Raw genomic sequence first — 24,364 nt, forward strand, 5'->3', positions numbered from 1 at the left:
CAACCCCCCACCAACCTGCTTTCCCACCACCCCTTGTTCATTTCCAAGAGTTAGGAGTCTCTCATGTTCTGTAATCCTCACTGATATTTCCCACTCATTTTCTCTCCTTTCCCCTTTATTCCCTTTCGCTATTTTTTATATTCCACAAATGAGTAAGACCATATAATATTTGTCCTTCTCCAACTGACTTACTTCACTCAGCATAATACCCTCCAGTTCCATTCATGTTGAAGCAAAAACTGGGTATTGGTCATTTCTAAAGGCTAAGTAAAATTCCATTGTATACATAAACCACATCATCTTTATCCATTCATCTTTCAAGGGACACGAAGGCTCCACAGTTTGGCTATTGTGGACATTGCTGCTATAAACATTGGGGTGCAGTTGTCCTGCCCTTTCACTACACCCGTATCTTTGGGGTAAATCGCCAGCAGTGCAATTGCTGGGTTGTAGAGCAGTACCTTTTTAACTCTTTGAGGGACCTCCACACTGTTTTCCAGAGTGGCTGTACCAGTTCACATTCCCAGCAACAGTGCAAGAGTGTTCCCCGTTCTCCACATCCTCTCCAACATTTGTTGTTTCCTGTCTTGTTAATTTTCACTTTTCTCACTGCTGTGAGGTAGTATTTCACTGTGGTTTTCATTTGTATTTCCCTTATGGCCAGTGATGCAGAGCATTTTCTCATGTGCTTGTTGGCCATGTCTGTGTCTTCCTCTGTGAAATTTCTGTTCATGTCTTTTGCCCATTTCATGATTGGATTGTTTGTTTCTTTGCTGTTGAGTTTCCTAAGTTCCTTATAATTATTGGATACTAGCCCTTTATCTGATAAGTCATTTGCAAATATCTTCTCCCATTCTGTAGGTTCTCTTTTAGTTTTGTTGACTGTTTCTTTTGCAGTGCAGAAGCTTTTTATTTTGATGAAGTCCCAATAATTCATTTTTGCTTGTTTCCCTTGCCTTCATAGATGTATCTTGCAAGAAGTTGCTGTGGCCAAGTTCAAAAAGGGTGTTGCCTGTGTTCTCTAGGATTTGATGGATTCCTGTCCGACATTTAGATCTCTCATCCATTTTGAGTTTATCTTTGTGTATGGTGTAAGAGAATGGTCCAGTTTCATTCTTCTGCATGTGGCTGTCCAATTGTCCAGCACCATTCATTGAAGAGACTGTCCTTTTTCCCGCGGAGTCTTTCCTGCTTTGCCGAATATTACTTGACCATAAAGTTAAGGGCCCATTTCTGGATTCTCTATTCTGTTCCACTGATCTATGTGTCTGTTTTTGTGCCAGTACCACACTCTCTTGATGACCACAGCTTTGTAGTACAACCTGAAATCCGGCATTGTTATACCCCCAGCTCTGGTTTTCTTCTTCAATATTCCCCTAGCTATTCGGGGTCTTTTCTGATTCCACACAGAAATCTTCAGATTTGTTCCAACTCGCTGAAGAAAGTCCATGGTATTTTTATAGGGATTGCTTTAGATGTGTAAATTAATATTTCACAATATTAATTCTTCCAATCCATGAGCATGGAATATTTTTCCATCATTTTGTGGCTTCCTCAATTTCTTTCAGAAGTGTTCTGTAGTTTATATATAGGGTATAGATCTTTTACCCCTTTGGTTAGGTTTATTCCTAGGTATCTTATGCTTTTGGGTGCAATTGTAAATTGGACTGACTCCTTAATTTCTCTTTCTTCAGTCTCATTGTTAGTGTATAGAAATGTCACTGATTTCTGGGCATTGATTTTGTATCCTGCCACACTGCCAAATTGCTGTATGAGTTCTAGCAATCTTGGGGTGGAGGCTTTTGGTTTTTCTATGTACAGTATCATGTCATCTGCAAAGAGGGCGAGTTTGACTTCTTCTTTGCCAATTTGAATGCCTTTTATTTCTTTTTGTTGCCTGATTGCTGAGGCTAGGACTTCCAGTACTATGTTGAAGAGCAGTGGTGAGAGTGGACATCCCTGTCTTGTTCCTGATCTTAGGGGAAAGGCTCTCAGTGTTGACCCACTGAGAATGATACTTGCTGTGGGCTTTTTGTAGATGGCTTTTAAGATGCTGAGGAATGTTCCCTCTATCTCTACACTCCGAAGAGTTTTGATCAGGAATGGATGCTGTATTTTGTCAAATCCTTTCTCTGCATCTACTTATAGGATCGTATGGTTCTTGTTTTTTCTCTTGTTGATATGATCTCTCACATTGATTGCTTTATGAGTGTTGAACCAGCCTTGCATCCCAGGGATAAATCCCACTTGGTCATGGTGAATCATCTTCTTAATGTACGGTTGGATCCTACTGGCTAGTATCTTGAAAATTTTTCCATTTGTGTTCATCAGGAATATTGGTCTATCATTCTCCTTTTTGGTGGAGTCCCTCTCTCGTTTTGGAATTAAGGTGATGCTGGCCTCACAGAACAAGTTTGGAAGTACTCCATCCCTTTCTTTTGGAACAGCTTTAGTAGAATAGGTATTGTTTCTTCTTTAAACGTTTGATAGAATTCCCCTGGGAAGCCACCTGGCCCAGGACTTTTGTGTCTTGGGAGGACTTTGATGACTGCTTCAATTCCCTCTCTGGTTAATGGCCTGTTCAGGTTTCCTATTTCTTCCTGTTCCAGTTTTGGTAGTTTGTGGTTTTCCAGAAATACATCCATTTCTTCTAGAATCCCTAATTTATTGGCATATAGCTTCTCATAATATGTTTTTAAAATCATTTGTATTTCCTTGGTATTGGTGGTGATCTCTCCTTTTTCATCTGTGATTTAATTAATTTGAGTCTTTTCTCTTTGTTTTTAATAAGGCTGCTAATAGTTCATCAATCTTATTAATTCTTTCAAAGAACCAACTCCTGGTTTTGTTGATCTGTTCTACAGTTCTTTTGCTCTCTATTTCATTGAGTTCTGTTCGAATCTTTATTAACTCTCTTCTGCTGGGTGTAGGTTTTATTTGCTGTTCTTTCTCCAGTTCCTTTAGGTGCAAGGTTAGCATGTGTATTTGAGGGGCTTTTTTTCCAATTTTTTTGAGGGATGTTTGAATTGCACTGTATTTCCCTCTCAGGACTGCTTTTGCTGTATCCCAAAGATTTTGAACAGTTGTATTTTCATTCTCACTAGTTTCCATGACTCTTTTAATTATTCTCTAGTTTCCTGGTTGACCCTTTCATCGATTAGCAGGATGGTCCTTAACCTCCACGTGTTTGAATTCTTCCAAATTTCCTCCTGTGATTGAGTTCAAGTTTCAAAGCATTATGGTCTGAAAATAAGCAGGGGACAATCACAATCTTTTGGTATCGAATAAGACCTGATTTGTCACCCAGTATGTGATCTATTCTAGAGAAAGTTCCATGTGCACTTGAGAAGAATGTGTATTCAGCTGCGTTTGGATGAAAAGTTCTGTAAATATCTGTGAAATCCATCTGGTCCAGTGTATCATTTAAAGCTCTTGTTTCTTTGGAGATGTGCTTAGAAAATATGTCATTTACAGAAGCGCCGTCTTGAAGTCTCCCAGTGTAAGTGTATTATTATTGAAGTATGTCTTTGATTATTAATTGATATAGTTGGCAGCTCCCACATTAAGGGCATAAATATTCAGGATTGTTAGGTCCTCTTGTTGGATAGATCTTTTAAGTATGATATTGTGTCCCTCTTCATCTCTTACTACAATCTTTGGAATAAACTTTAATTTATCTGCTATGAGGATAGCTACCCCTGCTTTCTTTTGAGGGCCATTTGAATGGTAAATGGTTCTCCAGCCTTTTATTTTCAGGCTGTAGGTGTCCTTAGGTCAAAATGAGTCTCTTGTAGACACCAAATAGATGGGTCTTGCTTTTTATCCAGTCTGACACCCTGCGCCTTTTGATGGGATCATTAAGCCCATTCATATTCAGAGTTACTACTGAAGGATATGAATTTAGGGTCATCATGATACCTATTCAATCCCTGTTTCTGTGGAGTGTTTCTTTGGGCTTCTTTCTTTTAGAGTCGCCCTTCATATTTCTTGCAGAGCTGGTTTGGTGGTCACATATTCTTTCAGCTTCTGCCTATCTTGGAAGCTCTTTATCTCTCCTTCTATTCTGAATGAGAGTCTTGCTGGATAGAGTATTCTTGGCTGCAGGTTCTTCTCATTTAGGACCCTGAATATATCCTGCCAGCCTTTCTTGGCCTGCCAGGTCTCTGTGGAAAGGTCTGCTGCTAACCTAGTATTTCTCTTCATGTAAGTTAGGGATCTCTTGCCTCTTGCTGCTTTAAGGATTTTCTCTTTATCTTTGGAATTTGCAAGTTTCACTATTAAATGTTGAGATTTTGAACGGTTTTTATTGATTTTGGGGGGGGGGGGGGAATCTCTCTATCTCCTGGATCTGAATGCCTATTTCCCTCCCCAAGTTAGGGATGTTCTCAGCTATGATTTGTTCAGATATGCTTTCTGGTCCTCTGTCCCTTTCGGGCACCCTCTGGAACCCCAGTTAAATGTAGATTTTTTCCTTCTGAGGCTGTCATTTTTTTCTCTTAACCTTTCCTCATGGTCTTTTGTTTTACTTTTTTCCTCAGCTTCCTTCCTTGCCATCAACTTGTCTTCTATGCCACTCACCCTTTCTTCTACCTCATTAACCCTCATCCTTAGGACCTCCAGTTTGGATTGCATCTCATTTAATTGATTTTTAATTTCATCCTGAGTAGTTCTAAATTCTGCAGTCATGAAGTCTCTTGAATCCTTTATGCTTTTTTCCAGAGCCACCAGTAGCTAATTGTGCTTCTGAATTGGCTTTCAACATCGAATTGTAATCCAAATTCTGTACCTCTGTGGGAGAAAAGACTGTTTCTGATTCTTTCTTTTGTAGTGAGTTCTTCTTTCTAGTCATTTTGCTCAGCAGAGTGGCTAAAAACGAGTTGTACTGAAAAAAGGGAGAAAGAAAAGAAAAAAAAACAAACAAATAAAAAAACCTAGGAGGGATATCCTCTGGTTCTATATACTGTAAATCCCTCGACTTCCCCTGGAGCTTTCCAGCGCTGCTTGGTCAAGAACTTCCTCTCTCCTGGGTGTGTGCACCTGGGGGAGCTGCCCGCCCCCTGCCAGGTGCATGGCCTTTGGAAGCTGTTCATCCTTTGAGGCCCCTGTTCCCTGACGGCGCGCTCCGTCCCAGGCACAGGATGACACCAAGAGGACAAGACTGACGGCAGCCTGCCTTCTAGCTCTGGAGTCAGCTCCCACAGTAACTACTGCAGCTCCCAGTCCACAGGGGCCTGGATGTTCCCAGGGCGGGATGCTGATCTGCACAGCTTGGGGGCACCCAGGGGCAGGACAATCCTTGCTGTCCTGTGTCCTCCCTGCCTCTGCTTGTCCCGGGAGGAGCACAGATTCCTGGGCTGTGTCCCCCGGCACCCTGGGATCCATGTTGCTGGAATCGCACTGTTGGGGCCACAGCTCTCAAAAATAGCAGGGCGCAGCACCCTCTGCCCGGAGCCGCCGCCTGAGCTTCCTCCCGAGGCCCCACTAGCCACGCACTCCAGCCCTTTAACTGAGCTTGGCCCACAGTGTGTGTGGCGCTCTCCCCCGGGTACACCTCCCCTATTAGTGACCCTGGAAACCTGGAGGCCCCACTGCCCCTCCTATGGCTCGGCCCAGTTTCCCTGCTAAGCGCTTTTCTGTTCAGGAAGAATCCGGTTGGATTTTTAAAGTTCCTGCTTCTCCAGGGCTGGGCTTTCCTGTCCCGGGAGGCTTTCACTGCCCCCCTTAGCAGTCTCCTCACGGGGTCCCCTCCCCCACTTGAGTCTGTTTTATTTATTTTTTTTCGTCTTCCTCCCTTGTTAGAAGTGCAAACTCTTCTCTCTATAGCATTCCAGCTGTTCTCTATTTAAATCTCAGGTCGAATTCATAGGTTTTCAGGATGATTTGAAAGTTATCTAGGTAAGTAGGTGGGGACAGGTGACTTGGGGACCCTACTCCTCCACCATCTTGCCCCCCCAAGGAAAATCTTACTTTTTCTTTTTAAAGATTCTATTTATTTATTCATGAGGGAGAGAGAGAGAGGCAGAGACACAGGCAGAGGGAGAAGCAGGCTCCATGCAGGAAGCCCGACATGGGACTCCATCCCGGGTTTCCAGGATCAGGCCCTAGGCTGAAGGCAGCACTAGACCACGGAGCCACCCAGGCTGCCTGGAAAATCCTACTTTTAATCCTAATACACACATGCCCCAAACTAAAAAAACAAAACAAAAACAAAAAACTGTTAGAATAAATGAATTCAGCAAATTTGTAGGATACAAAAATCAACATGCAAAAATTAAGTCTGCATTTCTATACATTAGCAAAGAACAATCCAAAAAGAATATTTTTAAAAAACCATTCCATTTACAGTAGCATCAAAAAGAAAATACTTGGGAATAAATTTAACCAGCGACTTTTAAGACTGACACACTGAAAGCTGCAAATTGTAACACTGTTTAATGAAATTAAAGAAGACATCAATAAGTGGAAAGACATGTTGTATTTATGAGTTGGAAAACTTAATATTGTTAAGATGGTAATACTATCTAAGACAATCTACAGCTCCAACACAATCCCTATAAAAATCCCAACAACTCTTTTGCAGAAATGACAAGGCTGGTATTCAAATTTATATAAAGCAAATAGTACTAAATAGCAAAACAATATTGGAAAAGAAGAATAAAGTCTAAAGACTCACATTTTCCAACCTCAAAACTTACTACATATCTGCAATAATTAAAGCAGATGGTACTAGCGTTAAGGACGGACATTTAAACCAATGGAACAGAAGGGAGAGCCTAGAAATAAACCCTAACATATAAAGCCAATTGATTTTCAGCAAAAGTGCCAAGACCATTCAACGGGGAATGGACAGCATCTTCAAATAATTCTGGCAAAAGTGAGTATCTGTATACAAAAGAATGAAGCTGGAGCCTTACCTTCTTTCATACACAAAAGTTAACACAAAATGAAGAAATACCTGAATGTAAAAATTAAATCTTTAAAAGTCTTAGAAAAAAATAGGAGGAAAAGTTTTCATGACACAGAATACAGCAATGATTTTTTGGACATGACACCAAAAGCACAGGCAACAAAAACAAAAATAGATAAACTGGACTTCATCAAATTTACAAACTATGTGCATCAGAGGACACCATCAAAAGGATGAAAAGATAACCCACTGAGTGGAAACTATTTGCAAAACATACAGCAGATAGAGGATTAGTATAATCCCAATATATGGAGAACTATCATGCAACGACAATAACAAAATAACCTAATTCAAAAATGGGCAAAGGATTTGGATAGACATTTCTCCAAAGAATATATACAAATGGCCAATAGGCACATGAAAACATGCTCAATATCATTATCCATTAGGGAAATGCTAATAAAAACCAAATATTATATTTCACATCCATTAAGATAGCTATTTTAAAAAATGAAAAATAACAAATGGTGACAAGGATATAGAGAAATTGGAACTCTTGTACTTTGCTGGTTGGAATGTAAAATGGTACAGTCACTGTGAAAAAATAGTTTTATGTTTCCTCAAAAAGCTAAAAACAGAATTACCATATCATGCAGCAATTCCACTCGTCAGTATATACCCAAAAGTGACAGCAGAAACTCAAACAGATACTTGCACAACAATGTGTATAGCAGTATTACAACAGAAGGCTGAAGCAACTTAAGTGTCCACGAACAGATGAACAGATAAACAAAAGGCGGCTTATATGTATCGTGGAATATTAGTCATAAAATGGAATGAAATTCTGATATATGCTACAACATGGATGAACTTTGAACACATTATGCTAAATGCCCCTACTCACAAAGGGACAAATATTGTATGATTGTACCTATATGAGGTATATAGAATAGGCAAATTCATAAAAACAGAAGGTAGAATAAAGGTTACCACAGGCTGAGGGGAAAGTGGAGTCGAAGGTTTTGTTAAATTGGTATAGACCTCCTGTCTGAGGTAATGAGAAAGTTCTGAAACTGGATAGCAGTGAAGGCTGTGAAACAATGCAAATGTACTTATTGCCACTGAACTGTACACTTAAAAACAGTAAATTTTATGTTATGAATATTTTACCACAATAAAAATATAGATAACTGGGGAGTTCTGCATCTACCAAAGAAATCTATGGTTGAATCTATGGTTAAAAACCTTTCCATTAAAAAAAATTTTCATGCCCAAAATGAATTCTACTGAACATTTAAGTAATCCATTCAGTCAGTTAAGCATCTGTCTTCAAGTCATGATCCGAGAGTCTTGGGATCAAGCCCCATATGGGGCTCCCTGTTGGGAGCGGGGGGCCTGCTTCTCTTTCTCCCTCTGCTGTTCCCCCTGCTGTGTGCACACTCTCTCAAATAAATATATAAAATATTTAAAAATAATAATAATCCAGACTAAGCAACTCCAGGAACCTGAAGAATGAATACTTTGAAAAAAGTAACTAAACTGGTATACTAACAATACATGACTTCCAGATCCATTATAAAGCTGCAGAAACCAACACAGGGAGGCACTGACATAAAGTCAAATACATTAAAGGGACAGAACAGAGTCCAGAAATAGACTCACCCTATAGAAACAACTGTTTTTACAAAGGTACAAAAGCTATGCAGTGCAGAAATGACAGTCTTTTCAACAAATGGTTTTAGAACATATAAGAAAGAAAAGAGGGGAGAAGGAAGAAAACAAAGAAAAGAGAACTTTGATTCCTATGCTTAACACTGTATCCAAAAATTAACTCAAAATCAATCACAGACCTAAAGTAACACATAAAACTATAAAACTTCTAGAGGAAAATAGAGAAAATCATTGCAACCCTCTGTTAAGCAAAAGATACAACACTAAAACCATCATTCATAAGAATGATAAACTGCATTTCGTCAAAATAAAAAACTTCTACTTTTAGAAATAACTTTTAAGAGAATGACAAGAGGAGCCACAGACTAAGAAAATACGGCAAAGCATATATTATGTAATAAGGGACTCATATGCAGAATATGTAAAGAATTCTCAAAACTCGACAATAAGAAAAAAACAATTAAAATGAGTAAGATTTATAAACTTCACACACACACACACACACACACTCAAAACAGATCAACAGACAGCAAATAAGAACTTTAAAGACACTCAACATCATTAGTTATTAGACAATGCAAATTAAACCACAATGAGATTACCAATACATACATACCTATTAGGATGGTTAAAATTTTTAAAGTCTGATCATGCTAAATATAACACGTGAGGATGTGGAAACAGGAATTTTAATATACTGCTAGCGAGAATGTAAACAGGAATTTTAATATACTACTAGTGAGAATGTAAAATTTTAAAATACTGCTAGTGAGAATGTAAAGTGATACAATCACTTTATTAAAAAGTGGATGGGGATCCCTGGTGGCACAGCGGTTTGGCGCCTGCCTTTGGCCCAGGGCGCGATCCTAGAGACCCAGGATTGAATCCCACATCGGGTTCCCGGTACATGGAGCCTGCTTCTCCCTCTGCCTGTGTCTCTGTCTCTCTCTCTCTCTCTCTCTATCATAAATAAATAAAAATTTTTTTAAAAAATGGATGAACTATTTTCCAAAGTTAAACATGCATTTACCATATGATCCAGCTATTCTATTACTGGCCATTTACTCTAAAGAAATAAAAATTAATATTCATATAAAATCCTGCACTTCAATGTTTATAACAGGTTTACTAATAATCACCAAAACTTGGAAACAATCCAATGTCCTATAATAAGTGGATGGATAAATCAACTCAGAAACATCCATGCAGGGCAGCCCGGGTGGCATAGAGGTTTAGCACTGCCTGCAGCCCAGGACGTGATCCTGGAGACCCTGGATCAAGTCCCATGTCAGGCTCTCTGTATGATGCCTGCTTCTCCCTCTGCCTGTGTCTCTGCCTTTCCCTCTCTGTCTCTATGAATAAATAAATAAAATCTTAAAAAAAAAAAAAAAAAAAGAAACATCCATGCAATGGAATATAACCAACTGAGCAATAAAAAGAAACTACTGGCATCAACAACTTGGATATAACCCAAAAGCAGTAAGTAAGCTAAGTGAAAAGAGCCTGAAAATTTTGCATAATATATTCAATTTATATTACATTCTCAAAAAGATAAAATTATACTGATGAAGAATGACCAGTGGTTACCAGAGGTACAGGCAGGGAAAATGTATGACTAAAAAGACACTAGTTAGTTTTTTGGAATGATAGAACTGCTTAATATCCTCACTGCGGTAACAATTAAGTGACTATATACATTTGTATAATACATGTTAAAATTCAAAAAACTGGCCAATATCAAATACCAAAATGCCAAAAAAAAGATCAATTTTACTGTATGGTAATTAAAAAAAAAACCCACTTCTACTCATATGGTAGAAAGATAACACATAAAAAAATATTTTCTGAAAGAATAAATTATAAGAGAACATGTATTATAAAATCCCTACTTTGTACTGATTTATGATTTACTTTGATACTAAGTCCAAGACTGATTTTGTAGAATTGTTCCGTGGGCTTTTGAAGTAATGAGTTCCTCATCTAAAAGATTTGTTGACTGGGGGTCCTGCCTGACCCAGTTGGTTAAGCAAACAACTCGGGATCCCTGGGTGGCGCAGCGGCTTGGCGCCTGCCTTTGGCCCGGGGCGCGATCCTGGAGACCCGGGATCGAATCCCACGTCGGGCTCCCGGTGCATGGAGCCTGCTTCTCCCTCTGCCTGTGTCTCTGCCTCTCTCTCTCTCTCTCTCTGTGACTATAATAAATAAATAAAAATTTAAAAAAAAAAAAAAAAAAAAAAAGCAAACAACTCTCGGTTTTGGCTCAGGTCATGATCTCAGGATTGTGAGATGGAGCCTTGTATCCGTTAGGCTCTGCACTCAGCAGAGTCTTCTTAACACTCTCTCTCTCTCTCTCCCTCTCTCTCTCTCTCTCTCCCCCTCTGCCCCCTCCCTTCCCAGGCTCTCTCTCTTTCTCTCTCTCAGTAAATCTTACAAAAAAAGAGAAAAAAAGACTTGTTGATTGAGGGGTGCCTGGCTAGGTCTGTCAATAGAACATGTAACTCGTGATCTTGGAGTTGCACATTTGAGCCCCAAAATGGGTGTAGGATTCCTTAAAATCGTTAAATAAATAAATAAATAAATAAGATTTGTTGATTGTGTTATTCTATTTCCCTATGGTCTCATTTATGTCTTTGGGATCTACTTAAGTATGAAAGACATGTAACAAATCTCCTAAAGTAACTTTATTTTCATCAACTACTCTTTATGTTTTGAACAAATTTTGCTGTCACAAAGAGCATCTAGGTTTGGTGCCTACTTGTTATAACTGTTACAACTACTTTGTTAGGAATTAATTGGGCCTTTCATTATTACATACTGTCCTATTTCATTATATCCAGTGCATTAGCCTTGAATTCTACTTTAAACTACATTATATTACCACCTCTGCTTTTGTATTGCTTGCACTTGCCTGGCCTACTCTTTTTTTTTTTTTTTCAACCTTTCATTATTTGTTTTAAGTACTCTTCAACTCTATCTGACAATGTAAATTATTAGGAGAATTGGACCTACTGACATTTAATTAAATATATCAATTTTTTAATTTATTTTAATTCTGTTGCTTCTTATGTTTAACATTCCATTCAAATTTGTGCTTGATTCTTTTTATTTCTGTATTACTATGTTGTGATTAAAAGAATACCAAGTTAGAGGTTAGGAAGGTGGATTTAGTCTCAGCTCTCTTACTGAGGTCTAGATAGGCAAGAGCTTAACCTCTTTAAGTAGGTTTCCCCCTTCTCATCAAGAAATAAAAATTCCTGCTTCACCTGCTACTTTATTTTGGGAGAAGAGGGAGTAGAGAATATCAGGGTAGGGAGACATCAGGAGGGATACTATGAAAGCTTAAGGATCCAATGGAGAAAATATTATGACAACCTAGATTCCCCAAAATTGAGTTTACAAACTTTAAAAGTATCAACAATGAAAAAAGGTAGGTTCTCTGCTACCCCAGAAGACAGAGTAAATATGTTTTAAGAGTTGAGAAGGAAGGGAAGGGGGTGAGAAATGACATACAAAACCTTATGAAGACTAAAGTCTGGGAGATGAAGAATAATCTGGGAGTCCAGGGCTTTTTGTGATGACTACTTACAGAGAGACAAGCAACAGCAAGACAAAAAAATATTTGGAGAGAAAAGAGTGGGGTTGAGAAAGGTCTTGTCAGAAGCTGGCTGAATTCCGAAGACTCCAACTTGACTCCTGCTGATGGACGTGGGGCTGGCAGAGGGAGGGATGGTCTTATTCCAAACAAACATCATTATCCAATAAAGAAGAAATCAAATGACCACAAAATAACTTGGAAATTAAAAAACAAATGAATTTCTGAATCAAAAATTTCAAATATGTCCAAAGAGCAATGAGAAAAGAAATACACCCTACCAAAACCTATGGGGCACTTGTTCTTAGAGGACACCCTGAGTAAGGACTAAAAAGAAGGGAACTTAACACTTATCTTAAGAAATTAAAAAATAAACCAAAAGAAAAGTAGGAAGGGGGGGTAGAAAAGAAATGAAGCAATTTATCAAACAATTAAATAAATATATTCCTCAGGACACTAGGGTGGCTCAGTTGGTTAAGTATCCAAATCTTGATTTTGGCTCAGGTCATGATCTCAGAGTCATGAGATCAGGCCCCAAGCCAGGCTCTTCGCTGAGCCTGCCTGAGATTTTCTTTCTCTCCCTCTCCCTCTGGTTCTACCCCTACTTGTGTGTGCACATGCTCTCTCTCAAATAAATAAAATCTTAAAAAAAAAAAAAAAAAGAAAAAAGAATTTGCTTTAAATTTTCTAATTTAAATAAATAAATTTTCTAGTTTTTTAATTTGAAATAACTATTAGTTAAAGCATTTTTTATGCTCAAAGGTCACCTAGAACAAGGAAATTTTTCTCCTCCTTTCCTGATTTCCACATCATTTTCTATGTTTTAAAGTCTTTATTCATTTTGGTAAATTCTACCCACTTTTTCCATTTCGAGCTTCTATTGTGCTTTATTTTGTTTTCCAGTCTCTACTGTCCCTTGTGATCCTTCCAATTTCACCTTTATTTCAGTGATGGTTTTATTTTCTTTTTTTTTTTTTTTTTTTTGGTTTTATTTTCTTTATTTTTCTTTCTGCTCAGCTTACATTGCATTTTCTCATGCAGTCACACTATCTCTTCCCTGACCTCTTATTGCTTTGTGCTCTCAGTGGTAAATACTTTCAAAAAGTGTTTCAAATTCAGAGCAAAACAGCTGGGCATGATTTTCATTTCCTTTACAGAAATATTTTTTTCTGTTGAGTATTCTTCAACTCTTCCTTGTTTTTCTGCTTTCTTCCTTTTTGATTCTTGAATGGGGAGGGAGGGGCTTTAAGCTGAAATCCTTTTGATAATTCATCTTTAGAGGTAAGGTTGTTTTGGAAAAGCTATTTGTAAGAGGTTCATGCAGAAGGCTATAGTGGTTCCAATTCCTGACCAGCAAAACTTTGTCTTGATTCAGGATTTTATAGGAGAATCCTGTAGGGTTTTTTGTTTTGTTCTTTTTGTACTTCTCAACAGCAAATGGAGACAGGCAGCCTTGAAGTTTTCACAATGCAAAGACATCCCTTCCCCTCATGCTACAGATAGGGACAAATGCAAAAATGGCTTGTTCCTGTGATTCTTTGTTTGGCTTCCCCTCTTCCTTTGAGTCTGAGAATCAAACCAGGTGCAGGGAAACCCCTGACATTAGCTTAAAAAACCATTTTGCTTTTGCAAACAAGGGATTTAGGCATCTCCAGGTGGGCCTCTCAGATTCATGAAGCATCTCTGGCTGGTTCTAAGCTCTGCAGCTGTGGCATCCTCACCCTCCTTCTTCCCAAATGCATCCTGCTTATGCTACTGCTTTTGGCAGCCATTCCACCTATCTTGTGGCCTGGGGTTTTTAGCTTTCTTCTAGTTCAGTGGAATATGGGGCTTGTGTTTTACTTTTTCCCTCTCTTTGTTGTTATTTTGGCTAACTTCCAGAAAGCAGAAGAAAAAAATGCCAGCTTTACTGTACCATCCTCAGACTCAAAACCCAACAATTATGTCAAAAAAATATTTTAGGGACGCCTGGGTGGCTCAGCGGTTGAGCGTCTGCCTTTGGCCCAGGGCATGATCCTGGAGACCTGGGACAGAGTCCCACATCGGGCTCCCTGCATGGGGCCTGCTTCTCCCTCTGCCTGTGTCTCTGCCTCTCTCTGTGTGTGTCTCTCATGAATAAATAAATAAAATCTTTAAAAAATAAATAAATAAAAGAATATTTTATACAAGATAGAAACTTGAATGTCTCACTATATTACTGAAAGATAGAGGTGTGCTTTCCTTACTACTTTACGTAAAATACTAATTTTCCACAAAACATTAATTTTTACAGGGCCATTAGCAACTGAGTTGTTTTTATTTTAAAAACTCATGTGTGTATTAGTTATAACTAAGGCAGAAAATAATCTGATGTCTAAATGCAAAAGATACTTTTCAAGACCTAGGGTCCATTTGGGAAACAAATTATGTATATCCTAATCAGTATATCACAATCTTAGTCCTGGTTTTTAAAGCAGACAAAGCCTTTTTAAAAATAAAGACAATACATAATTTGTCATGTCCAAGTTCCCGGATTTCATTTGGGTTTAAAATGAAGAGATACCTTTACATTGTATATTGATCATTCCCTTAGTACAATTTTAACTCTAGGCAAATTCATTTTCCTGCCAGTTCCTACTCTTCTCCTTGCCATCCACTGTGAGGCATGTACTGAGTGAAATGAAGTTTTACAACTAATTTTTTTTTTTACAACTAATTTTTTAAAGGAACAAATAATATAGCAAAGCCAAATTAAAGTGGATTTTAAATTACTAGTGTTGTAAATGATTTCTTTTCACACATAAATGTAAACCTGTAAATATTAATATGCCACACAAAAGCTAAGTAATGCCTGGTATAACTTACTAAACATTTAGAGGCACTATGAGTTTATACTGAAGAAACAAGACCTCTTCCTGGCAGAATTCTAAGTAAGAAATGTAGATGGAATGACGGGATTTTAAAAAAATCACCATCTGACAACCATCACAGAATGACAGGATGATACTTTAAATAAATTTGGCATATATCACCTTAAGTAACCAAAGTCCCATCACCAATAATGGTACAAATATACACCATGCTCTGAGAAGCACTTTGCAATTCCTGTCAAAATACATGACCCAAATCTAACAACAAAGATATATTTGACAGATGTAACTGAAGGATTTCTACATTATAATAATCGACCTGTATGTACTCTTTAAAAATGTCAAGGCCATAAAAGACATAGAAAGACCAAAGAACTGCCCGGATTAAGACACTGAAGAGAAATGACAACTAAACTCAGTTGTGATCCTGGACTGGATGCTGACCAGAAAATAGTTTTGAGTTTCTGTTTTTTTGTTTTGTTTTGTTTTGGGTTTTTTTTTTGGCTAAATAAGACATTAGGGGGACAATTAATGAAATCTGTCTGTATACAGTAAAATTGTATCTAGTTCACTCAGGAAATACACATTGAAGTATTTAGAGAGCTTTCTGTAATTTTACTCTGGATTCAAAGTTGTGTGGAGAGAGAGCATGATAAAGCATATGTGATAAATATTAACATCTGGGGACATACAAGAAGTCTTCTACTATTTTTTACAACACTTCTCTAAGTATGAAATTATTTAGCATCTGAAAGAAAGGGGAAAAAAAACCTACATAATAAATAAATGAACACGAATAAATGAACATAATAAATGAAAACAAACCCAGTTAAGAGAAACTCTTTATTTTCCCTAATAATAATGCTAGGATGGTATTTAATACATTCTACTCATCAGATCATGAAATTTTAGAGCTGTAAGAAAAATGTATTATCTCTCAACAAAACTCCTCCATTTATAGGAGGAAACAGTGAAGTTACAGGACTTCCTCAAGATCTTGCCAACTGGTTCAAGGCAGAGCCAAGGCTACTATCCTGCTCTGACTCAGCTCTTTCACATTGCAAGCTGTCTCTTAATACCTTTATATTGTCATCTACTCCCTAAACATGTGATACACCAAAATATTTAGCTCAATCTTCTCTTATATTCTAGTAAGCTAATGTGACAAACCACTTTCAGATCTAAATCTCATCTTAAAAAGGCTCCTAAGAATCTTTAGTAACTAATATCGATAAACATGTTGAGTTCAGAATTATGCAGGATACTGTTGCAAACGCTAAGAACACAGTATTAACACACTCTAGTATTAAGTGATACTGTTAGGTCCGTGATGATAGATACCAAGTCTATATTATTCATCATTACAACCCCAACCCTTAGGACAGTACCTGACATACAATAAATATTCAGATAATTGCTAAGTAAAAGACAATCCATAGTACAAGAAAGAAATGTATGTATAGATTAATCATAATCATAATACCCACAGTGCTAACCAAGTGTCATGAAACAACAAATAAGTTATTTTTGCTTGGTGAGATCTACAAAGGCTCCAGAAACTTAATGAAACCATAGCTAAGCTTTTAAAGGGAAATAATTCAACAGACTTGGAAGCAATGAGGTGGTGAGAGGGAGGGTAGAAGGAATTAGATAAAAGACTGAAGGCTAGAAAATACATGGTATTTCTATTGAATTTTTAAACATAGGCTTACCTATCGTTGCTGCAAGTTCTGGATCAAAAGTATCATCTGTGAACCTCAAGAGCAGGCTAAAAGAGATGTTTAAAACACAGATTAGAAATTTGTCTTTTCTCTAACCATTTGGCAAAACATTCATGATTATATTTTGTCACAAATCAGACACAGGTCTGCTCACAAGAATAATGCCTCACTGCAGAAATACAGAGAGGAATTAAATTATTGGAAGGCAATAAAAGAATCCCAAGAGCAAAGAAGTTTCCTTAATATATTCCCCATACTCCTCTACACAATTCTCAAGTGTGAAAAGATTTCGGTTTCACGGTGCCTGGGTGGCTCGGTCTGTTAGGCGTCTGCCTTCAGCTCAGGTTATGATCTCAAGGTCCTGGGGTCTCAAGGTCCTTGGGTCCAGACCCAAGTGGGGTTCTCTGCTCAGCGGGGAGTATTCTTTTCCCTCTTACTCTTCCTCTGTACTCTCCCTCTCTCTGTCACTCTCTCTTCTCAAACAAATAAAATTAAAAAAAAAAAAGATTTAGGCTTGATTTTGGTTTTTAACTATAAATGTATCCTTGTGAGAAAATAGTAGCAACACATCATACTGTAATGTGGTCAAAAGGGGGGAAAATAAGTCCCTTGGAATGCAACAAGCTAATTTTTTGTTTAATCTGATGTATACTCCACTCTGAATTCAAGTATAAACAGAAAGCTGCAGACTGATAAACAGAAAGGGTAGACTGACCAAACAATAGATAGCCAGAGTAAGTATTATCTGGCAAATGCTAGGCAGGGTGAATGAAAAAAGTAGGCAATAGGGAGCTCCCAAAAGCTTTTTTTAAAAAAGATTTCTTAAAAAATAAAAAATTAAAAAAATAAAGAAAGAAAGAATTCTTGACAAAAACTGTTCATTTTAATGCCAGCAAAAAATGCCAGCAAGAAAATTAACAAAAGACAACTGCCATGGTTATGGTGAAAGATAAGAAGGACTAAACCTAAGAAATGGTAAAGAAACTAGAAAGAGATGAGAGATGAAATAATAGCAAAAGACACATATGAGTACTCTAAGATTTCATATCTCCCAGAATTTTTTATTTATTATAAGGCAGAAGGGTCAGTTATTAGAAGCTATTCAAAAATACAATCTAAGCTTCTGTTAAAGCCCTAAATTAATAAAATTAATCCATCTTCCCTCACATTATCTCCTACAATAGGACAAAAGACTGTTCTATCCACCTGTATGCATTAATAAAATCAAGGAAATAGCTATCAGATGTCTGAAATGAAAAAAAAAAAAAAAAAGGTATGAATTTTTGTTGCTAGAGGTTTTTTTTGTCCAGAGTATACTGCAACACATAATGGCCTTTTGGTATTCAAAAGCCGGTGTCTGGGACACCTGGGGGCTCAGTGGTTGAGTATCTGCCTTCCTGGAGTTCCACATCGGGCTCCCTGCATGGAGCCTGCTTCTCCCTCTGCCTATGTCTCTGCCTCTCTCTGTCTCTCATGAATAAATAAATAAAATCTTAAAAAAAAAAAAAAAAAAAAAAAGCTGGTGTCATTAATTGTATTGAAGGGTTAACTCTCCCTTTCTTGGTTTTGCTTTCTTGTGTTTTCGATGAAGCCAGCATCATAGAAGTAAAATAAATAGATTTTCTACTTAACATTGAACCCTCTTGATTATAACTTTGCTTACTTCCAACATGAGTTAGGTGACTGCACTAACAAGAATCTTAAGACTGCACTTGTAAAAATGTTCTCCCCAACATTAAGTTTTTAAATTCATAAAAGTGAAGATTTCGCTAAAAATTTAGTTACTCGTATTTTAAGAATGGAAAAGGTATGTATCTAACTCAGTTACTACAAAGACTCAGTTACAAAAACAAAAGAAACTTGCAGAGTACTAGTAGTAGTAAAAATACCAGAATAATAAAATAACAATGGTATTGGCTATCATTTATTGGAGAGTAACAACGTGCCAGACATTTGAACCAGCGGTTCTTCTTACATAATTGCTAATCCTTACAATAACCCTTGTCATTAAAGGTACTTTGTCAGAAAGCCAGGGAACTGATATGGTACAAAACAACAAATTTTAATACCAGCTCTGAATATAAGCAGGTCATAGCAAGGGATACATTGTTAGCTGGAAATGTATTCTAAACTCTATGTTATGCTTCTTCCTAGGCAGAGAGTCTACTTCTCTATTTGACTTTTTAAAGACTCCACAACCAGAAAATGATTAAGAACCAATGCTATTTACGTGTTCATATTTTCAAAGTTAGAGAAGAAAAATACTCTCCATGCAGAGCTATAGATGGAAGGAGTAACTACCAGTTAGAGGAAATCAAATCTGTAATAAACAGTGCGTTCATAACTAGTCTGCATTTCTTAATTTACAAATGAAGTTGGCCAAAAAGGATGGGGGATACAGAGACATAGGAGGGACAGCAATTTAGGTAACAGAAGGTCTCTATAACCTTCCAGTTTCTTTTTTTTTTTTTTTTTTTTAAGATTTTATTTATTTATTCATGAGAGACACACACAGAGGCAGAGACACAGGCAGAGAGAGAAGCAGGCTCCATGCAGGGAGCCGGATGCGGGACTCGATCCAAGGACTCCAGGATCATGCCCTGAACCAAAGGCAGACGCTCAACCACCGAGCCACCCGGGCGTCCCAACCTTCCAGTTTCTGAAACACTTTGCTAGTTCTTTACTTCACCATGGCTCAAAGCATCTTATACATTTAACATTAGATAAGGTTTGAAGGATTTCTATTCCAACCTCATTTTTCAAACGAAGAAATGAAGGCCTAGAGCATTCACAAGTATCACACAGGTCACGTAAGTGACAGCACCAGTTTCATAATCCGGATCTCCTGTCTGCTACCACACATGCTGATCACACTCCAACAGTCTGAAATAAACTGGAAAAATAACCTACTAATTTGAATTAGTTAAGATATCCTTTGTCAGGCAGCCTGGGTGGCGCAGGGGTTTAGTGCCGCCTGCAGCCCACGGCGTGATCCTGGAGACCAGGGATCGAGTCCCACTCGGGCTCCCGGTGCATGGAGCCTGCTTCTCCCTCTGCCTGTGTCTCTGCCTCTCTCTCTCTCTCTCTGTATCTTTCATGAGTAAATAAAATAAAATCTTTAAAAAAAAATATCCTTTGTCGTGCAACAATACAAATGATATTTCACTTCCATTAACTCTAGATCTGTAAAGAAATATAAACTTATTGGTCAGAACAATTCTTAAAGACTACATCCACGACAAATGTTTTTGTACTAACTTAAAAAGCACAGGCTTCTATCTTAGTAGAGTCATTTGTTCTCTGGGTACCCAGAAAGAATAAGTATTCAAGGTTGTTTTCCGTAGCACAGCACAAGCACCAATAATGCATGTCTAGCTAGAAAAATAAGCCAACTTTCTCCCTGAACACGACCCTTTCTTGAAAGAGGTAAAGTTAAAAAAGACCTTTTTTTAAAATTTTAAAAAAAATTTTAAAAGTTAAAATTTGGCAGTGAGCAGCTGAAAATTCATTAAGTACTGAGAAAAGTTTGGAGCAGATTAGATCCAAACATGTTTGTCTGAGGGGAGGGAACTAAGGAATCCAATAAATCCACTTAGCAGATCTTATGCTAGAGGAAGAACCTCAATTATGTAAACATTCTATTAACCTTCCAGAAAATTTTAACACAACCAGTCATCCACCCGATACATTTAGGAAAATGTTGCCTACCAAAAACTGTATTGGGTTGAACTATATGAAATGACAGTCAACCCATTCTTGACTTCAGAATCAGCAATTTCATATGCCTTAACCTACATGAGTCACACCTCAAGAAAAAAAAAGATCACAGGGCTATAGAAGTCCTATTAAGACAATGTTCAATATAGCAACTTTTTAATCCGAAATATAATAGATGGTGATCGTGAAAATTACTCAGTCCTTTAAATAATGCACACACACACTCCCCACACTACTATACTAGCCCACAGTGTTTCATTAATTTATTCCTTGTTGTGTACAAATCTTTCACTCCAAAATACGCTGTACTTAATACATTTAAACGAGAAAAATTGGAAATATATTGTCATACTTTAAAAACATATAAAATTGCAAAAAGAACGTATTACAGAATAAAATCTGAAATCCTTACGCATCTAAAAAAGTAAAACTTGATGAAGTGATTTGAACTTCTGGAATTGAACACTGTTTACAAACCAGGACAGCCTCGACTACTAGGATCAATAATAATAATAATAATAATAATAATAATAGCCAGATGGCAAGGGTAACTTTACCTGGAGAACTTTGTTCCGAGGCTTGAGTGAAATCACAACCCGCTTGCAACACCCACTGCTCGAGCTCCACTGCTCTTACCTGATCTCAACTCGAACTCCTGCCAATTATCATTTTCCCTCAAGAAAAGAAACAACATACTCATTTGTTCCTTGACCTCTCTGTGCTGTGGCAGAATGCGGAGTCAAACAAACACCCTTTATTCTCAACGGTGGTCCCAGCTTAAACTCACAGCATCCTGGACTACAGTGAATTACTCCAGTAGTCAGAAGACCACAGGGTTCTTCCACAAGCTGACTCCGAACCCACGGGGGGTGGGGCACCCGAGTAGGCCAGGAACGTGACCTAGGGCGTCACGAAACTTCCTGCGTGGAACACTACGTATCCAGAGAAGGCCTGACAGAAATCAAAGGACTGAAGTTTCAACTCCACTCGCGGGCTGACGGCGAGCCTGAGCGCCCCCCTGCCCCGCCCGCGGCCGAGTCCAGACTCGGGCCCACACCCGCCCGCCGCGCCCGAGGCTGCTCGGCAGCGAACCCGCCGGCCGGGCCGAGCGGCGGCCCTCGGAACTGTTCTTTATCCGGTTCAACAGGAGGGGACACGTATCCAGACGAGTCGGGCCTGCCAGAGGCCGACACCGAGGCGGGCGCGGCGGGGGCCGGGGGCCGGGGGCGGGGGGCCGGGCCGGGCCGGGGCCGCGGGCCGCGCCGCCGACAGGCCTGGGAGCACGCGCGGAGCCCGCCCCCCGGCCCGCACCGGCCGCTGCCTTTACCGTTCCCGAGCGGCCCAGCGCACGGCCGCCACGGCGGCAGCAAGCCCGCTGCCCTCGTCACCGCCCGCAGACCCGCCTCACCTGGACTTGCCCACGCCACTCTCGCCGATGATGAGGATCTTCAGGGTAGTCAGCACGTCCTCGTCCATCCTGACCCTGCTCCGCTCTGAGCCCAGCCGGCCGCCCGGGTCCGGTTCTCAACCCTTCCCCCCCGGGAGCGGTGCCCGCGCATGCGCAGCGCTGCGCATCTGCCACCTTCCTTCCTACCCGGGCTGTTTAGGTTGCACAAGGCCCGGTCTCCCCAGTTCCGCCTTGAGGAAGCTCTGCGTCTGCGCAAACTCGGGGGCTCCGGCGTCTTTCCGGAGTGATTAATCAGCCTTGCGCAAGCGCAGATGGGAAGCCCCGCGTGTGAGTTCGCCCTCCTTCTGCAGGCTGTCGCCCCTCCCCTGCCCTAACCTAACCTTGCGTCGCTGGTGTTACTTGGGGAAGGACTGAGTTGGCCCAGCGGGGCGCTTTTGTTTCAGCAGCTCCTCGTAACAGCTGCAATGTACTTCTATCACTCCATATCGTATCGTCACCATAAACATGTACACTTGAGCTAAACCTGCAAAGTTTCATTTCCTCAACCGCCAGTGCCCAGTGATCTAGGAAAAGAAGCCCTAATTCATCGGGCTATTTAAAGCTTTGTCTCTTAGCCACCAAGAAGCCACAAAGGAAGAAAAATTTACTTTCGGGAACAGTGATTAAATGGATATGCTATTCAAACACTTGCATTGAGCTCATTTTCACTACTGACGACAATGTTCTAGGTATTTCATGTTGATTATGATCCTTTCAGTTCAAACATCCAAGTAAACATTCTGATATTTGAACATAGAGCGGAGAGGATAGCAACAATTCAAGGTAGGCCATAGATTTTCTTGAAGACATATTAAACGAATAGCTGATATTTAGAGCAAATGGTAAAAAGACCAGGATGTCAATAGCCAACAACTTCAATTACCAAAAACCAGGAAGAGAAAAGCTAACAAAGGATCTCAAAAGAAAATATAGTGTCAGAGGTATTTTTTTTATTATAAAGTTAGTTGTGAGTTATTAATCAGTGTAGTCTGAGAACCTAAAACCTGGATAAACCTGGTATACATAGATTTCTTTGTCTGTACTACCTTTGCCAAGTATGGGTTTGCTGGCTTTATAAAAATGAATTAGAGAATGGTCTGCATTCTATTATCTAGAGGAGTGTGGAGAACTGACGTAAATTCAATTTAAACTTAAGTCTTCCTTAAATATTTGGTAGAATTCACCTGTGAAACCATCTAGGCCTGGTGCTTTATTTTTGAGAAGGTTATTTAATATTGATTTAATTTATTTAGATATTGGGTGGAATTAGTGTTACTTCTTCTTTACCTCTTTGGTAGAACTCACCAGTAAAACTATTTGAGGTTGGAGAATTTCAAAAGAATTTTAACCAAGAATTAATTATTTTAAATAATTTCATATATATGTATATATATAAAACTGTATATATGTACACAGTTATATACAGTTATATCATTATATATTCAGGTTATCTATTTCACCTTTAGTCAGTTTAGGAAGTTTGTGTTTTTTGTTTTTTGTTTTTTTTTTTAAGATTTTATTTATTTATTCATGAGAGACACAGAGAGAGAGAGACAGAGAGAGACAGGCAGAGACACAGGCAGAGGGAGAAGCAGGCTCCATGCAGGGAGCCCGACGTGGGACTGGATTCTGGGTCCCCAGGATCACACCCTGGGCTGAAGGCGGCGCTAAACCGCTGAGCCCCCCCGGGGCTGAGTTTGTGTTTTTTAAGGAATTAAATGAGTCTATTTCACTAAGCTGTTGAATTTATATAAGTAGAGTTATTATCCTTTTAACGTATCCAGTATACATAGTGTTTCCCCCTCTTTGTTTTCCTTGAAAAGAAACAGGGGGACTAAACTTCACACTCACTCTGAGCTTAGAAGCTATGTTTTCCATTTAAGTCACCACCAAAGGACTTCTCCTAGAACTTTCTTTCTGTGCCTCATTGCCCACTTCTGGTACATTGAACTGAGGCCAGGAAATTTTGAAAATAAAAAGAATGATAAATACAGCTGCTTTAGTGGTATTTCAAATCCTAGTCTTCTTTCCCAGGCCATATGCTATTTACTTTTCAGAGTACTTAAATAGTTGCGCCACACATTTTTTCCAGGTTGTATAACTTCATTCAGTGGGAGAGAAGAAGTGGAGTATATGCATTATTTTTTACCTAAGAGCAGATACTTTGACCAGTTCCTTTTGAGTTTTGGCATTTCTGGCCCTCTGGCACACTCAGGACTAGATCTATTGAGTAACATGTCAAAAGCTCAAACGTCAGCAGATGCCTTTTATTAGTGTATTTAAAACATAACGATTTATTTTATGATATACTATTCACAATCCTTGATACACATAGAGATCATTGTCAGGGCTCATCCCATACTATTCTCAGCCAAGTTGTATTGTCTGTCAAAGGAGTATCCATTTAGGAATAATAGGCTGCCTGCCTTCACCCACCAATGATGAGCAGCCTAGCACCAC

General features: G+C 38.9%; 1 protein-coding gene across 1 annotated transcript in view; it reads right to left on the reverse strand.

The window, feature by feature from the left end:
- Nucleotides 1-22,055, reverse strand: part of RAB18 (RAB18, member RAS oncogene family) — a 41,302-nt gene extending 19,247 nt beyond the window's left edge. Inside the window, exons 1-2 of the mRNA XM_041767089.1 lie at nucleotides 21,866-22,055; nucleotides 16,732-16,787 (exon numbers count right to left, since the gene is read on the reverse strand). Of these exons, the coding sequence (XP_041623023.1) occupies nucleotides 16,732-16,787; nucleotides 21,866-21,933 (124 nt within the window). The 5' untranslated portion in view covers nucleotides 21,934-22,055. The remainder of the gene's footprint in view (nucleotides 1-16,731; nucleotides 16,788-21,865) is intronic.
- Between the last annotated feature and the right edge of the window lie 2,309 nt (nucleotides 22,056-24,364).

Source organism: Vulpes lagopus, chromosome 8 (genome assembly GCF_018345385.1).
Source record: "Vulpes lagopus strain Blue_001 chromosome 8, ASM1834538v1, whole genome shotgun sequence".
Lineage (NCBI taxonomy): Eukaryota > Metazoa > Chordata > Mammalia > Carnivora > Canidae > Vulpes > Vulpes lagopus.